This window comes from Stegastes partitus, unplaced genomic scaffold (genome assembly GCF_000690725.1).
Source record: "Stegastes partitus isolate 25-593 unplaced genomic scaffold, Stegastes_partitus-1.0.2 Scaffold57, whole genome shotgun sequence".
NCBI lineage: Eukaryota > Metazoa > Chordata > Actinopteri > Pomacentridae > Stegastes > Stegastes partitus.
The window spans coordinates 626,367-644,538 of NW_007577788.1; the positions used below are offsets into that span (position 1 = coordinate 626,367).

General features: G+C 37.4%; 1 protein-coding gene across 8 annotated transcripts in view; it reads right to left on the bottom strand.

Annotated features, from left to right (window-relative positions):
- Positions 1-2,637: 2,637 nt before the first annotated feature.
- The window catches only part of dlg1b (discs large MAGUK scaffold protein 1b), a 209,178-nt gene continuing 193,643 nt past the window's right edge, over positions 2,638-18,172 (bottom strand). For 4 of the 8 annotated variants that reach the window (XM_008275703.1, XM_008275700.1, XM_008275708.1 and 1 more), the window contains 9 exons: positions 17,880-17,946; positions 12,574-12,673; positions 10,105-10,146; positions 8,578-8,628; positions 6,989-7,090; positions 6,704-6,876; positions 5,866-5,975; positions 5,695-5,786; positions 2,638-4,961 (listed from right to left, as the gene is read on the bottom strand). In XM_008275703.1, coding sequence (XP_008273925.1) covers positions 4,855-4,961; positions 5,695-5,786; positions 5,866-5,975; positions 6,704-6,876; positions 6,989-7,090; positions 8,578-8,628; positions 10,105-10,146; positions 12,574-12,673; positions 17,880-17,946 — 844 coding nt within the window. In that variant the 3' untranslated portion in view covers positions 2,638-4,854. Of the gene's footprint in view, positions 4,962-5,694; positions 5,787-5,865; positions 5,976-6,703; positions 6,877-6,988; positions 7,091-8,577; positions 8,629-10,104; positions 10,147-12,160; positions 12,195-12,573; positions 12,674-17,879; positions 17,947-18,172 lie in introns of all 8 variants that reach the window. The other 4 variants (XM_008275706.1, XM_008275704.1, XM_008275705.1 and 1 more) reach the window with 2 other exon arrangements.

The window sequence follows — 18,172 nt, forward strand, 5'->3', positions numbered from 1 at the left end:
ACAGTGCCTCTGGATTGGCAGACCGGGGTGGTGGTCCCTCTGTTTAAGAAGGGGGACCGGAGGGTGTGTTCCAACTACAGAGGGATAGAGGGGTGCTTCAGGAGTATGGGGTGCGGGGCCCTCTGTTAAGGGCTGTCCGTTCCCTCTACGACCACAGCAAGAGTATGGTTCGCATTGCCGGTTATAAGTCAGACCTGTTCCCAGTGCGTGTTGGCCTCCGCCAGGGCTGCCCTTTGTCACCGGTTCTGTTCATTATTTTAATAGACAGAGTTTCTCGGCGCAGCCAGGGGGAGGAAGGGGTTCGGTTTGGGAACCACAGAATTTCATCTCTGCTGTTTGCAGATGATGTTGTTCTGTTGGCTTCATCAAACCAGGACCTTCAGCGTGCACTGGGGCGGTTTGCAGCCGAGTGTGGGGCGAGCAGGATGAGGATCAGCACCTCCAAATCCGAGGCCATGGTTCTCAACCGGAAAAAGGTGGCTTGCCCTCTCCGGGTCGGTGGAGACTCCTTGCCTCAAGTGGAGGAGTTCAAGTATCTCGGGGTCTTGTTCACGAGTAAGGGGCGGATGGAACGTGAGATTGACGGACGGATTGGTGCAGCATCTGCAGTATTGCGGTCGCTGTACCGGATCGTGGTGAAGAGAGAGCTGAGCAAGGCAGCAAAGCTCTCGATTTACCTGTCAATCTACGTCCCAACCCTCACCTATGGTCATGAGATCTGGGTAGTGACCGAAAGAACGAGATCGCGGATACAAGCGGCCGAAATGAGTTTCCTCCGCAGGGTGGCTGGGCGCTCCCTTAGAGATAGGGTGAGGAGCTCAGTCACGCGGGAGGCGCTCAGAGTAGAGCCGCTGCTCCTCCACATCGAAAGGAGCCAGTTGAGGTGGCTCGGGCATCTTTTCCGGATGCCTCCTGGACGCCTCCCTGGGGAGGTGTTCCAGGCGCGTCCCACCGGGAGGAGACCTCGGTGAAGACCCAGGACACGCTGGAGGGACTGTGTCTCCCAGTTGGCCTGGAACGCCTAGGGGTCCCCCCGGAAGAGCTAGGGGAGGTGTGTGCGGATTGGGAAGTCTGGGCGGCTTTGCTAAGGCTGCTGCCTCCGCGACCCGACTCCGGATAAGCGGGAGAAGATGGATGGATGGATGGATGGATCAGTCGAAGGAAGAAGAAGGAGAAGACCTCAAACAACCACCATTTTTGTCAAAACCATGTGTCGGAGAGAAAAGCCGAGCACATTTTCAGAAAGCCAAGACCTTGGGCATTAAAGAGATGTATTTTTTTATTTTCCTAGAGTAAACAATGAGCGCACAATCATTTGAGAAGAAAGGTGTAAATATCCAGTCCTTGAGAAAACTCAGCAGCCGTCTTTGAATGGGGGCAGATGGGGAAGGAAGAGAGACTTTTGGAGGAACAAGGCTCCAAAACCCCCCCAAACTTAATTCTTTGGGCTTCCAAAGTGACATTGTGAGCGGGAGGACAAATCTTCCTACGTATTGATGTAAAAATTATGTCTGTGGCATAAAAATTGTGGCCAGGGCGACAAGTTAAAAAAAGGACCACATACACACCCATTGTAAAGGCTGAAAAGGGGTGAAAAAGTTTAAAAACTTGAGAGGTTGTCATGATGAAACGGTTGAAGATAGGGAAAAAGTAGAAATGCTTTGAAATAGGGGAGAGGCGCGTCAACATTTTAAAGTTGAAATGGAGTCTCTAGGTGAAAGTATGCCTGAGCAGTGGAGGTTTGAAAAGTAGTGTAATTTTTTTGTGTTTTTTTCGTCCGTCCCATTCATTTTCAATGGGAGGTTTGTGCGACGTTTTTGCGAATTGTGTCGCGAAAAATGCGATTTTTGTAAATCTGTATGTAAGCACACTTGTCCCGATTGAGCCGCACGTTTTTCGATGTGTAATTTGTGTGGGTGCTCTCAAATCTGTGGGAGGAGTAGCCGACCGAAAATTTGTACGGAATAGTCGAAATAATAAGAAAAAGCGCACCAGGATAACAATACTCTGTACTCTGTACAAGCAGGGCCTCGTGCTCAGCCCGTGCCACTAATAAATGAAACCGTGAACAGAGGAGCAAGTTGTTGAAGATACATCCAGCATGGTCAAACATCTTTCTGCAGCTGATGAGCAGAGTAGAGAGAAAAACAGTTTATAGTGAAGTGTAATTAGTTAAATATCTATATTATGTCAAGCCCCTGGAAAATGTAAATTTTTTTTGTGTGTAAAATAAATAAATATAGCCCTCTAGCTTCGCTGTATCTCACAGAAGACATCTCTGAATTCTTTCCTTCTTCATGGTTCTGTTTCATAGAGGTTCAGGACTTTATATTGCAAAAACAAATGAGCCACAGTCAGTAAAAAAGTAACAGAGGCAAATAAAACACCCACAAACTGTGTGTAGTTCTAAGGGCTGATGGACAATCAGATCAACAAAGGAGGAAGAGAAGAAGAGTCGAGCACCACATCTCTTTTTCTTGTTAAGATTTTATTATGCTTAAAAAAGAAAATTAAAAGACAGAGGAGGTGGTGATCAAAGAAAAAGAAAAAATATATATTCATATTCAAATATCTTTATACTTTTCTATTCATATATGATTAACAATGCAAAGAAAATAATTCCCGTAGTAGTAGTGCTTAAGTAAAGTTCAATATAGACTTTATTATAACAAAATAGGCAGTTTACCGAGGGTTAAATATCTGTCAAAATCTCATTGTACAATAATCGTCTGCGAGTTTCGGACACACCTGTGGACACCTGGAGGTGGCAGCTCGTCTCCAGGTTCAGCAAATCACATGATCGACATCGTTTTCGTGGTAAGACACTGACGACGCTGACGGATGTCGCCGAAACGAGCTGCAGGGTTCGAGCTTGCGTCGCAGAGGGCTCTAGTTTGTATGACTCGACTCCAAGGAGAAAGAGGAAAAGTCTCTTAACAGAAAGACTGTCTGGAAATGTTTCAAACCTTCAGTTGACCCACTTTTACTGTGAAAAATCTGCTCATTTCCTGAAATTGATGAAAAAAATCTAACATTGCAGAAAATCGTAACTTTAAATCCCATAATTAGGTGATTTTTTTTTTGTAAGTGACATAATATTCTTGTAAATCAGAGATAAATTTTGGTAAATTAATTTTCTTGACAGATTTCTACTCTTCTCATAATAATTCTCTAGTAATTATAAAACATTTTATCATCTTTTTAAAATACATTTGTCATAACCTTAAGTCTGTTGCAGTTATGCGATAATTTACTTGTAATAAAATATTTTTCTTGTAACAAAATAATTCTCACAATGAAGTTTTCCTGAAATTATATGTTTTTTAGAGCTGAAAGTATCAGAATATTTATGTACTTATGAAACACCTTGCTGATTTAACAACAGATTCCTGCAATAAGATGACCTCTGATCTGAGTTTTCTAATTTTCTTGCAAATTTTTTGCAAAATTAAGTTCAGAGCTCCGTATAAATCAGATTTGTTTTGTTCCCCTTGAATCTGGGTTTTTTCTTAATGGTTCGATTCAGATCTTGTAATTATGGGAAAGTTTTTTCTTCAAATTCTGAAACGCTTTTCTTGCATTTTAAAAATAGATTTCAAAACTTATGAGATGAGCCTCCTGTGGTTATAAAATAATTTACTTTTAATAAAATAATTTTATTGTAAAAAATAATTCTCATAAGATGATGATGTTTACTTTAGATTTAAAATTTTTATAAATTAATCTGTAAGAATATTTGCATATTTGATGTATTTTCTTGATATAATTATCTGGTAACAAAATTATTTTCTTATAGTTTAAAGACAGTGAGATGAGTATTATTGCAATAATAGAATAATTTTAGTGAAGTAATTTGTTTCTTCTAATTATGAGATACTGGTTTTGTTGCTTTGGTGATGACATTTTTTTTAAAAACATAAACTGGAAACAGGCAGAAATATTCTTTCTGCAGAGTCAATTTTTTTCACTTGTTTCAGAGGAAATAAAGTTTTCAGGGTCAGTTTGTGTGAAATGAGTTAAAGAATGCAGCTCGTCAGTAGAATAACTAATGTTGAGACTTTATTGATCCTTTTTCATTAATCATTAATTGGAAGTCGAGGTCGAAATGTGTAAAGTAAAATCACGAAACTTAGAATTCATTAACTGAAAGAGACAGTTTTTACTCATCTGTCTTTTTCTTTTTAGTTTTTAATGATTTCATCCCAATGATCTGATTATACGTCATTAAATAAAATGTGTTGAGCAGTGCCCTCTATGTGGCTGAGCAGGACCTGCAGCGTCCCGACGAACATCCAGCAGCAGTGAGGAGCAAAAAAAAATCGACTAATCATGAATCAAGTTAAAAAAAAAAAAGAGAGAAAATGCTAAAATGAGCAGAACAGAAGAAAACAGCTGTGACATTGGAGGTGAAGGGGCTGATGAGAAATAAACGGGGATTAAACTGACATGCTGTTAAAGCTCAAACGTGCAAAGTTTTGCTTTTTGTGTCTCCGTTTTCTCCAAACCGACAGATGCTGCCTGAGACTGAAACTCCGTGCGCCTGCTGACTTACAAGACAAAAAATGGGGGAAGAAAACCCACAAACAAAAAAAACCCCAACAAAAACATAAGATGAAATCTGCTTCGTACGTTCCTTCTTAAGTTCTCCTCCCTTAAACATTAAGGAGCTGTTGTACCGTGTCGAACCTCCTGTGTGCTTTAAACCCATCGACAAGTCTGAGTCAGGCGGAAAAACACCAAAAAAACGACGATCCGTCAGCTGATCGTGGGAGTGAAGGGAGGCGGGGGGGAGGCAGGTCGACTCTCAGAATAAAACAAAGAGGATTAAGGAAGAGGAAGAGGACGGGCCCATCTTCATAACTTCTCCTTGGACTGAACCCAGATGAACGGACCCGACTGCTCCTCGATGATCTGCTTCACCTGATCGTAGATTTCCTCCAGAGTGTCGCCCTGCACGATGGCTGCACACAAACAGACACACAATAAAACCACAGCTTCATCTGGACACAAACACACAAACTGAACGAATCCACACAAGAACCGAGTCCCAAATATCGACTCTGGTTTAGTCATTGTATGTAACCAGGCAGCAAGACAAAATATGTCCAAAAGATGAAAGTGTAACAGTCCATGTCCAGTCGTCCTCAAATGTATTCATACCCTTCCATTAAAGAAAAGGCAAAATTCACAATCATCATTCAAACAACCAGAAACTGAAAAAAGTAATAATAAATAAAAATTTGCTAAATGATAATTTAGTGAAATAAGACATTGCTTTTGAAAAATGGTTGAAAAGAACAATTTAAAAAACAAACGAAACTGTCCCGGACAAATTAGCGCACTTTGCTGATGAGCAGTGGGCCAAAATCAAAACACCTGTCAACAGGTGCAGAAGTCTGATTGAGAGTTACAGAAAACACTTGATTGCCCCAAAGGGTTGTTCAACAAAATATTAGTTTACGGGTCCCATCATGCTTGTTTGCCTGTTTTGTTTTTTTTTTAAATATATATTTTTGTTGAACTACAATTCAAAAGCAATGTCATGATTTTCATTAAATTTTTATTTATTATTACTTCTGTAAATTTCAACTTATTTCAGTGACAGATGTTTTTTTCCTTCTTTAATGGGAGAGTATAAACAAATTTGAGGACAACTGTACCTGACCTAACTGACCAGAACCAAGCAGAACTCACCTGTGAAGTGTTCGGTGAACTCCTGCTCCAGCTTGGTCGCTCGGTCGAAGGTTTTCCTGCCCTGCTCCTCCGTCAGACGTTTGTTCATCTCCCTGCAGGAAGAGAAATGTCAGTTTGTAATGCCTCAAACCTCCTGCTTCAGGTTAGAAGAAGTGAAAACCAGGGACTCACATGATGTTCTCCACAGATTTGGGTTTGATGAAGATGGCGATGGGGTGAAGCTGAGCCAGCTGGAGCCTCTTGATGGCGTTTCCTGATACGTCCAGGATACAGTGTTTCCCCTGAACACCACCGAAGAACAACAAAGACAACAACCATTTACCAACAGTGTCTGTATGAGAAAACTAAATCTAGTTGTAGTTAATTCCTGGACAGGAGCTTTAAAGGAAAAAGACAAAACAACAACAAACATTTAGTGAAGCTCAGAGATGCCACAGTGTGAACCTGAGACTTCTAAAGTCCATTTTAGGAAGTTTTGATACCACTGTGATTAGATTTAATATTGTTTAAGACCACCTTGAACACATTTGAGTTTAGGGAAACTGGAGACGTAAGATTTTTTTTAATCCACTTTGATGAAAGTAAGACTTTTTAAGACAACTTTGATGACATTTGAATAAGTCCACTTTAATGAAATATAAGTCTTTCTAATTTTATTTCGATGAAATTTAAGTCTTTCTAAAACCACTTTGAAGAATTTCAAAACTTGGTAAGACCAGTTTGAGTCGAATTTGATCAAATCCAACCCTTTTAAAGCACACTGATGAAATTTCAGACTTTTTAAGTCCACTTTAATAAAGTTTAGGTCTCTTTAGTTCCATTTTAATGAAAAATAATACTTTTTAGGTCCACTTTGATAAAATTGACACTTTATAAGACAACTTTCATGAAAAATAAGGTTTTTAAGTCCACTTTGATGATATTTGAGACCTCACTTTTAAAATCTACACATTGCAGCCTTGGCATCAGAGCAGATTTCAGTGTAACACTGCAGATCCCTGGTCTCTACCTTCTCAGCCACCTCTCGGACTGACTGAACGCTGGTTCCGTACAGGTGGTTGTTGTATTGACCCGCCTCGATGAACTTGTGGTCCTGGATGTCTTTTTCCATCTGTTCTCTGGAAACCACGAAGTGATAGTCTCTTCCATCCACCTCGTAGTCCCGCTTTGGTCGAGTCGTATCTGATGGAGGGAATGAGAAGATATAAAACTGATGCAACAGGATTCACTTTCACTTTAAACAGAAGAACGTCCTGAAGATACAAACTAACTGACAGATGTTTAACAGGCTTACGTGGGACGCAGGATCCAAATTTGTCGGGGAACTCTGAGATCAGGTCGTCGTTGATTCGATCCTTCATGGGGCCGAGAATGATGACGGGACGAGTGTAGTTCACTGTCAGAGAGAAACATCAGAGCTCAACGTCGACACAAAAACCTGCTTTACATCTTCTGTCATCAAATCCTCTAGAACTTCTGGAGCACAGTTATCTTGGTATCTGGTTGGATCCAAAACTTAGTTTTAAAACTCACACTGAAGCACTTGTTACCAAGTTATGACAAAAAATGTGCATTTGTAAAGAAACAAAACAAATTTTCTTCAGTAGAAAGAGAATAACTGATGCTGCCTTCTCTATCTGTGATAAATCATGGTGATGTGATGAACAGCAAGACGCCACCAAACATGAAAAACAACATAATTATTATTGTATTGTAATCTACGGAAGCTGAGAGCGGTCGTTTTCCGCTACTGTTCTTTCTTCGCCGTTTTCTCGAGATAACGAGTTAATTTTCTCGGCTTCCGTAGTAATCAAATATATCTTGGTTATTTTTTTGCTTTGTTTTTTTTAAATGACAGAGTTTTATTCTATTGAAATCTTTCTAGTGTGTTTAGGTTCATTTTGTCGACCCCGATTTTAGGTATAAGGTTTCTTTTGAAGTGACAGTCGAAACATGTCAAGGTAAAAACAGCTCCTATCTAAAAAATACTCATTGTCTGACAAAAAAGAAACCTCATACCTGAAATCTTTCTATTTGTCAGGGTGTCTTAAGTCAGAACATTCATTTGTCTTTGGTCTAAACTGAACTTATTCACTTCATTTAATTGACTTGACTCTTTTTTATTGTCTACTTCATCTTCAAAGGCTTTTGTTTTTCTCATTTTACGTTATTTACTGTTGAAGACTGCAGCTCGACTGCTGTGTTAAATTTTTTAATGAAAAAATATTTTCTTGAGGTTGAATTTTTCTTCAGTAACTTTGTGTTTATTTTATCTGTTCTTATTCTGAATGTAAATTAGGTGTCAGTGATTAAAAACAGTTTAATCTGGAGAAACGTCCTCTATATTTTATTCTTATTTTATTAAACATTTATTCACTTAATTTTAATGTACTTCCTGTCTGGTTTATTGTCAACTTCATCTTCTAAATGCTTTTTTCATATTTTGTCTTTTCCTGCTGTTTTAATCTATCAGCTTTACCTATTCTATAAACTCCCAGTGCACTTTATTCAACTTGTCTGTACTGGTTTTGATTTATTCAGAGTTTGTATTTATTCTGCTGTATTTGGCATTTTATCTTTTGCATGTTTTATTCTAATACATTTTATTCTTCCTTTGCTTGTATGTGTGATGAGGTGCTATAGAAATAAACTGATGTTACCAGTGAAATTTAAATTTACAGCAAACATTTTAGATATATCTGTCAGTTTTAAATATATCTAAATATATATCTTTATAAAGCTGTATGCAATAAATAGCATGAAATAAAAGCTAAAACCAGCCAGTTTTTTTTCTTTTTACTAACTTTTTGAGGAAACTGCACATTTGAACAAGTTCTGCAGAAACACTCAGTAAATTCTAAATATTTTGAAGTGTTTTCTCACCTTCCTGCTGGACGACAGGTTCGTAGGACAGAACGTATTCCTCCTGCCCACCTGAAAACATAAGATGCTCACATTAACAATCAGCAGCGAAAACCAGAGTTTAACTGAAGGAGGATGAAGGTCGAGAAGAGGAAAAGGAGGGATGAGATGAGAGATTCATGTTAGTTTGAAGGTAGTTTCTGTCTGAACTGATGGTTCACTGTGAGTCTTCTAAGATTTAATGAAAGAGTGTTCAGATACAAGAAACTAAATATGGGTTCGAGCAAAAAGTTCATATGAATCTGGATTTCAGTAAATCTGCAGCAATTTTCTTTATGACTCAGGAAAGCTGCACAACTTTTAACAGTCAAAGATGACATCAGTCCTGCTTTGGAGTGAGCTGAAGGTTTCAATGATCTGCTCACTGACTGTCCAAGTAGTGTTTTAAGAAAAATGGGAAATGACTTGAAACTTGTTGAAAATAATTCAAAAAGCTTTCATATGTTTAAAATATTTTGGTCCATAAAGAAAAACCTCAGAAGGGCAAAATTTAGAACTGTATTACTTAAATTCTGTTAACTGTCTTTGACAATCTGACATAATGTATATGTATGGTGGAACATGTGACAGAGAAAAGCTCTTTTGAATAAATAAAGAATTAAAAAAAAAAAAAAAAAGCTTTCATAATGTCTAGAACCTGTGCAGCAAAATGATTGTAAACTGTCAAAAATGACTCAAAACAAATCCAAAATGAATTGAAACTTGTTCAAAAGGCTTTCAAATGTGTTTAAATGTCAAAAATGTGTCCATAATGACTCAGTGTGTCAAACAGGACTTAGGACATTCAAACTGGGTTCACAATGTAAAGAACTTGTCCAACATGATTTCAACTTGTCCAAAATCCCTCAAAATTTGCCAAAAATAACTTGAAACGTATCCAATGTGGCTGTAAAACTCAAAATGTAACGAAAATGATTCAGAAATTGCCTAAAAATGACTTGAAACATGTTCAAACGGATAAGAACGTGTCCATCATGATTGAAACTCACTATAGATGATTGAAAAATTGTCCGAACATACAAAAACATTTTCTCAATGAGTCAAAATTTTCAAAACTGCTTTTGAACAAAAACTGAAAAATGTTTTGTGATTCGAAAATTCAACATTTTTACCTGTAAAGAGTTTAATTCTTAAAATGAACTAAAATAAAAGACAAATATTCTACCTTGTAGCTGGTAAATGCTTTCATGTTTTAGATTTTTTTTGTATTTTGTGCAGCTTGTTTCCTCAGATTTGAACTAAATGAACAGATAACTCAATAATCTGCAAAATAAATGTTAAATGAATGTTAAATCTTCACTTCATCTCACATGTCATCTGTTTGGGAGCTTAAACGCCTGCAGGTTTTCATGCTGCATTAAGGAACGTTAGCAGGTTAAGTGTGCGTGTGAAGTCATGCTGTTATCGGCCAAACAGCAGCCTGTGCTCGTTATGACATTGGCTAGCGGTTAGCGTCACGCTGATCGAAGGAGGCGGAGTCACACTTACGGTAGCTACTCTCACTATCGCTGGCGTTAGACGTCACATGTTCTGGAAACACAACAAACACAACACATTTGATCAGCTGGTGGCTTCCCATGATGCTTTGCTCTGATTGAGTCCAACAGCACCAACACAAATCCTCTCCAGGAACTTTCAGTTCAAACATCAAGTCAAAGTAAAAACTTAGATTTGTGTTTCCCGAACTTCAGGAACCAAAAATTCGCTGTAATCACTGTTATTTCATATCTAATCAGATCGATGTGGTTAAATCACCTCTGTGATCATTTAAAGAACATTTTTGTGATTTTCTTCATCTTTAATGATCAACAATGTGTGGATTATTTGTCACATTGTTGCTCCTTAAAATCATGATGCAAATGTTTCACAACTTTACAGTCCAAACAATTAATCACTTAATCAATTTAAATAAATAAATAAATAACTTGATTAACAAGATAAAAATATCTTTATCTTTCCCATTAATGGTTCTGTTGTGTCTCTATGCGTTATGCTGACTTTGTTCAATATTACTAAAACAGCTGTCCAAAATAACTCAAACACTGTCTAAAATGCCAAATCGTGCATTCAAAATTACTTGAAACACATTAAGGTGACAAAAGTGTCCAACACCATTTAGAAATAACTCAAATAGTGTTTAAAATCACAAAAAATATCCACATGACTCAAACCGCATCCAAAATTTCCCTAAATTTGTCCAAAATTACAAAAGAAAAATCCTCAAAACTTGTAATTAGGATTGTAATGTGGCTAGAATCCTTAATTAAACATTTTAATTTATAAAATAAATTAGGAAAAATGTGAAAAAAAAAAAAAGTTCCCTAAAATGCAAATATTTCCTTTTACATGCAGCCAGCTTCTTTGTATTGTGCAGCATTGATATACAAACATCTGCAGAAATTCACAAATCAAACCCTGAACAAAATGCACATTTTAACAACAGCTGCACATTATTATCTTCAGGTCTGGAAATATTCTGAATTTTGTGCAACAACACAGAACTAACCCTAACCCTACAAAAAAGTCAAATTTCAAATATATGTTTGCAGACTTTACTGATAAATTGTAGTGGTCGTAAACTTGTGTTTTTCTTCATTTGTTTATCACTATAATTAAGGTATTTGTTAAAGCTTTAAGTAAATTCAGATACTTGATGCAAAAACCTGAATAAAACTAAACACTGATGGATCCTCTGAGCCGAGAAGCAACAAGTTTGACCAGAAAATGGCAGAAGAAAACGTAAAAACAAAGAAATGAGAATGAAAACTGAAGACTGTGGTGACAGAGCTCCAGTCTGAAGGGTCTGTGGTGAGGAAGAGGAGGAAGAGGAAGACTTAGTTTCCACCAGAACCAACATCAGCATCAGCTTTTACTCTGAAACAACAGCAGGTTTGTGCCATTTAACATTTTCTTTATTGTTTTTGAATAAATATTCCGTAATAGAGAATATTTCTAATTATATTAACTAATGACAGTCCTATATTAAAGACGTACTTCTGTTTTTCACTATGCTGATGTATCTTTAACAACTTGCTCCTCTGTTCACTGTTTCTGAGCCATGCTGCATGGAGTTGTGTTAATAATACAATGTAACTGTGTTATATCTTCATCTAGAGCTAGTGATGTTTTTACCAACATGAAGTTGACTTCTTATTTACAAAAGGACTAAGCCAATATTGATTTTTTACATTCATTTTCACTTGTTAACGAAAAAATTTTGGGCCTAAGTTAATGAATTTTAGTATTTATAAGACAAAGACTCCTGACACCATCTGACTGATGAAGGTCGAGCACCAAAACAGTGCAAATAAATGCATTTATAAAAGTTAGAAAGTTAAAGCTGAAACTTTCTCAAAGCATTCTTTAAGTTTTACATAACCTGTTGTGTTTTTCTTCTGTCTTTCTTCTGTTAAAATGCTAAGCCAAGAAGCCTTACTGAATATTTCTTGGTTCAAACTGAGGTGGCTGAGGAAGGTGGCTGGTGGAGACCAAGAGGCTGATTGGAGTTTTTGAGGAGGGGAGTCAGGTTTGGAGGGAAACTTACTGTGGCCTTTGGATAGAACGTCATCGCTGTTTTCCTGCAGCGAGTGAACAACGAGGAGAAACAACCATAGAAACACAAAGTTACTGAGTTAGAGCGACAGACAGAGAGAGCAGACGGAACGCAGCCGGTCGCAGGGCTGCAGGGTGGCCATGTTGGCTAGGAGAAGGAGCCGACAGGGTGACTATGTTGGCTAGAAAAGGAGCCAGTTTCATGCGGGTCAGGCTACCTTCACTGCCTCAACAATTTCAGTTTTTAACCCAGTTATGGGTGAAACAGATCGACCCATTCCAACCCCGTTACCCTGACAACCAGTGAGTTCACAGCACGCCGCCGCCAGCTGATCTCTCTTCCTGCTGCCAGTCACATGACCCTCGGACAGACTGCCCCCCCCCGCGCGTCGCGCTGGTACTTACGGTCGACGTCGCTGGTCTCCTGCTCGCTCGCCTCTTTGCTCTTGTAGAATGGAAACTTTCGGGAAAAGAGGTTCTTTTTACGCTTGTCATTGAGAGACTGCTGAGGAGGAAGAGGAGGAGCAGGGGTGATGGAGTAAAAAAAAAAGAGGAGGAAGAAGGGGAGATGAGGGGATCTGATGACGCTTCGGACAGAGTAAGGAACTTCGTGTCCGAGTCTGTGGCTGACAGTGCAAACACCTAAATCAACCAGAAGAATTAGACACTAAAAGTCAAGAAGATAAAAGGTTTGAACAACTACAGCAGCTGATTTTGTAAAAAAAAAAAAAAACCTGCTCTAAACCCTCTGAATTCCAAGCGGTTTTGGGGGGGGGTTTTCTGCTCCTGTCATAATTTTTACTGTTCAATTAATTTCCCTCCTTGTAGAAACGCAGCCTGCAGTTCATCTGAAAACTCTCTGAATTTTTGTAATGTGACTGTTGGTCACAGCTAAATTATTATTAGCTTCACAGTTGCGCCAGGAAGCACAAAAATTTTATTTATTTTTTACACAATCTGGTCCAAGGAAATTGTATATTTTTGGCATTTTTTAAAATTAACATATGTAGACTAAATTGATTTGACAGTGACATTTCATGATTTTCAATTTAGATTTGGTTCTGATGGAACAGCACATCACAGGTGATACATTCAAGAAGCTTCAGAAAGTTGAAAATTCAACATTTTACAGTTTCTGGCTATGATTTTGCAGATTTTCTTTAGCGATAACCTGCCTTTCAAACCTGTTAGCTGTGATAAAGCTTTACAAAATCTCATGGAAATATTGGGTTTAATAAGCTAAAAAAAAAAAGCTGGGGCTTCAACTAACAATTATATTTATTATCAAAAGAAGAAAAGTTTTTTGTTTTTTTTACAGGAATTGTCTATTTTTGCTGAATATTTAAAAGTTGTATGGTTAAAAAAGGGGTTTTGATAATATATTACAATTTTAAATTGGCCAATGTGCATCACAGACAAGTGGCTTAAAGTGGCTTAAAATCTGAAGATTGAGTCTGTTTCTTCAGTTTCTGGCTGATAAATGGTGCCATTTTGGTGACTTTTTAAAAAGACGACACACCTTTCAAGCCGGAGCTCAAAGGGTTAAATCATAACCTTCAAAGACTGAAGATTTAAGAAAAATATACGAACACCAAAATTGCCTTAAATGTTCAGTGATCAGATTTCAGATCTCCTGATCATTCAGAGGTACAAAGTCACACAGACTTCAAAAATACAAATATGAATGTTGTAACAAGAAAGAATGTTGGTATTGTTGCAGATAAATATATTAAGTTGTACTACTGCAGAGGGTCTCTACACATATTAACTTTAATCAACACACTGCAGTTTGTTAAAGCTACTTTCTACTAACTTTGGCCTCTGCATCAAAAAATAAAGACTAACTAAATGAAATACACAGTTTTTTGTTAAGAGTAAATCTTCTGTTGTGCTTCCGTCCACCGAGGCTCGTCTACACCACAGAATCAGATGTTTGACTATCATCACCTGTAGACTGAACCTAGAGATGCTGTCAGTGTTTCAGATGCTGTTTTTTCCACATAGACAGTGAAGGCAGCAGCAGGATGAGGAGGAATTTAACATGCTGAAGACATGCAGAGGCAAAGCAGCTACAAGCTGAGAGAAGCTCAAAACTCTGGTTCTGTCAGTAACTCTCTACAACTCCAATTAGTTCCTAAGCATTTCTTTGCTCCAGTCTCATTTTTCCTCACTGTGGCTCATTTTTTACTGCAGTATGAAGTCTTGCACCTTAATGGAAACAGAACAACCACGAAGGAGGAGAGAGAACTCAGAAATGTCTTCTATACAATATGACAATTCTGATTCTTTTCCTGACTCCGAGGCACCCAACATTGAGAAAAAGTTTAACATCTTTGATTATTTGTACAAAACCAAAACTGGTGGCTAAGAGGGTCTGAGGAGCTGCAGAATTGGCGACTTGTTTGACATGTAAACAAACTGTACTGAAGGCGTTGGCCTCTAGACAGCAGGGGCCCAGAGCTCTGGCCAAGAGTCATTAAGCATCACAGGGGACGTCCTCATGGTAACCCTCTGCTACCTGAACTCCTGTTCTCTGCTTGTCAACACAGAACTTGCTGCCTCCTCTGGTCACTACAGGATTAAACAGTAAGAAGCTCCACCTGGTGGAAAAACCAGGTACTACTACTGATCTACAATATATTTTCTGAAATTCGTTAATCCATTATCTACTATATGTATTTATCCTCACTAGGCGACTCAGGGCGAAGGCAGGGGACACCCTGGACAGGTCACCAGTCTATTGCAGGGCTACACTTTGAGACAGACAACCTAGCACACTTACATTCACACCTACGGACAATTTAGAATCACCAATTAACCTCAACATGTGTTTGGACTGTGGGACAAAGTCGGAGAACCCGGAGAGAACACACGCCGTACAGGGAGAACATGCAAACATGCAGAAAGATCCCAGGCAAACCGGGGATCTTCCAGCTGCGAGGCCACGGTGCTAACCAACGAGCAGCCCAACATTTTCTGACATGAATGTCCTTAATTCTTCTGCCATATAGGTTAAAAATACTTTTAATCAATTAAATTACTGAAGGCAATTTAGCAATTAACAATAAACCCATAACATCCCATACTGCAACTAACTGTTATTTTCACTGTAGAATAATCTGTTGATAATTTTCTCAATAATTCATCTTCAAATGTCGTATTTTGTCACTTTTCTTAGAAATTAAAAAATGCCACACTTTAACTAAATATCAGAACAGTCAAAGACTAGAGTTTCTCAAGTTCTCAAGAGAATTTTTACATCTTTGTCTAAATTCAGTTTTTTTTCAAGACTTCTGACATTTTGGAATTCTGACTTTGAACTCAGAAATTTACTTTACTTTTTACTTTACTTTAAATGCAGAATCCTGAGATTAAAATCAGACTTGTGACTTGTTTTCTGACAATTCTGAAATAATGAAAATTAGAGTTAGTTTAGATTTCTATAACTGAACTCATAAAATGTATGAATTAAATAATCATTTAATTCTAATATTAAACTTAATTGTATCACTTGATATTTGTTATGTTATGACATGTAAAACATTGTGAGAATCCAGAGGGTAAAGCTTTTACTGAAGAGGATTAGGGACACTGTAAAAAATTTGAATTTTGATCTTTTGAACTTCTTTATTATTTCTTTTTGAATTCGGAAATTAAAGTTAAAATTACGATTTTAAGCAATTTAGGAATAAACTCCAAAAGTTCTGAATTAATTCTGAGATTAATAATTAGTAATTTTAATTCAAAGTCAGATTAAACATTAAACAAAATCAGTGAATTTCTGGGATTAAACACACAATCCTGACTTTTTCTTCTTCTTCTGAGGATTCTGACTTCTTTTCTCAAAATCTGGATCTAAATTTGGACTTTAAAACGCAGAATTCTGACTTCTTTGTAAGACAATTCTAACTTAAACTTCTGAATTCTAAGAACATTGGATTAAAACTTAAAAAAATCTGCTACCTTCTGGGGTTGAACTCAGAATTCTGACCTTTTTCTTCCTCAAAGTCCTAACTATTTTTCTTAGAAATTTGAGTACAATTCTATTATTCTTACTGTATACACACAATTCTGAGAAAAAACCTGGAATTTGACTTTTTTGTGAGGCAATCCTGGCTTTCCCCCACAGCATTCTGACTTTAAACACTAATTCAATAGTTGATTATTAAGGCTTACTGTTTGATAATATTGTAAAAACAGATTTAAATAGGCTCACAACTTTTTGTTTGAACTCAACAAAAAGCTGTTTGGGTGTGAACATCTTCAAGCCTGTATCTTAAGTATTAACTTGTGACAGCATCAGATCGCATGCTGCACTTTTTTATCCAGCAGAGAGAGGTGAGTGGTGAGGAAGAGGAGGAAGAGGAGGAAGGCTTGTGTGAGCAGCAGATGTCAATGTCAAGCGTTTGACTATGTATGAGGAAGGGGGATTCATGCATGTCGTTTTCTGTTTCCGTCAGTCTGCGGTGTTAGATTTGGGCTGGAGGCGTTGTCGTGGTGACGTGTGTTAAAGCGACACACGGTTTAAAGATGCTGGGAGGCGCTGCTGAGGTTTGGTAAAGAAGAAAACGTCGCAATCGAGTTCAACAACAACGACGACAACAACATGCTGTTAACTGGCAGCTGGTTTAAACATTAGTCAAACATTAGTAGGTAGAGATCAGGTGGCTGCGGCGCAAACACACACTTTAAAACACACATTTATAATAAAACACAAGGAGAATCTCTGACCTTTAAGTAAAATTGTGCAAAAAATCAAACCAGGTACAACTAAAGCTTAAATACAATCACTGTAGCTCGACAGAGTTTCCTCAACCCTCTGGAGTTCATGTTGTTTAAAGCACTTCTTATGTTTCAGTTTATTGATTAAAAAATGTATAATAATGTAATGTATAAAGCTGCCAGGAGCCCAAAAATCTTCTGTAATAATCACTCCAAATAAAAAATATTGTTTTAGTGCTAAAACACACAAATACAGCAGAAAAAAATGATAATTAAAGCTGTTTAGGTGTAAGTAATTTTCTCACAACTTGTTTTAGTGCATTTTTTCAGTATTTCCTTGCAACTATATTCAAATATTTACAATTCAAAAGCTTTACAAGATAAAAAATGTAAAGTTTTTATAGGTACAACATTGTGAGAAGCTAGAGAGTTCAGATTTTAAGGAAGAGGATTAGGACCAATGTAAAAAAACTAATTTTGACTATTATTTTTATTCAAGAATACTGACATCAAAGTCAGAATTCTGAAGCTAAATGCAAAATTTTTGAGCAAATTCGTAGTTAATTCTGAGATGAAACTTGGAAGTTTTTTTTCTCAGAATTCTGACTTTAAATGCAGAGTTTTGAGACTAAATTTTAACAATTCACAGTAAATTCTGGGATTAAACGCAGAATTTTGACTGTTCTGACTCAAAATTTAGATTTTGTTACATTTTGTCTTAATTGCAGAATTCTGAGATCAAACTCAGAATCTTACTTTTGTTATGGGATAACTCTGAGCTTAGAGTTCTAAATGCGGACTTAATTCAGACTTCAAACTCAGAATCTGGATTTTAAACTCAGAATTCTGAGATTAAACTCAGAAAATACAAAGTTAATTCTGACTTTATACTCAGAAGTCTGACATTAAACTTGAAAACTTGGCAGTAATGTTATGCTGTGACTGCTTCTGTCTGGTTTTACTGTAGCTGAGCAGAAGTCAACACTCACCCCTCTGTCTCGAGACTTGGCGTTGAATTTCACCGTCTTTAATCTCGCTCTTTCCTTCTTCTCAACTCTATGCTCAAAGAGGACAAAGGGTCAAATGTCAGCACAGATCATTCAGTCCAACAGGGTCTGATCAGAGGCTGCTGAACAAACCTGATTTCATGGTTCACTGTTTTGATTGTAGAGTGACAGGACGATATATTGGCTGAGATTTTCTATCCTCAGATACCTGAGTATATGTCAGTCCTTTCTAAACAAATCTATAGGATCCATAAAAAAAATTATCTTTGTATATG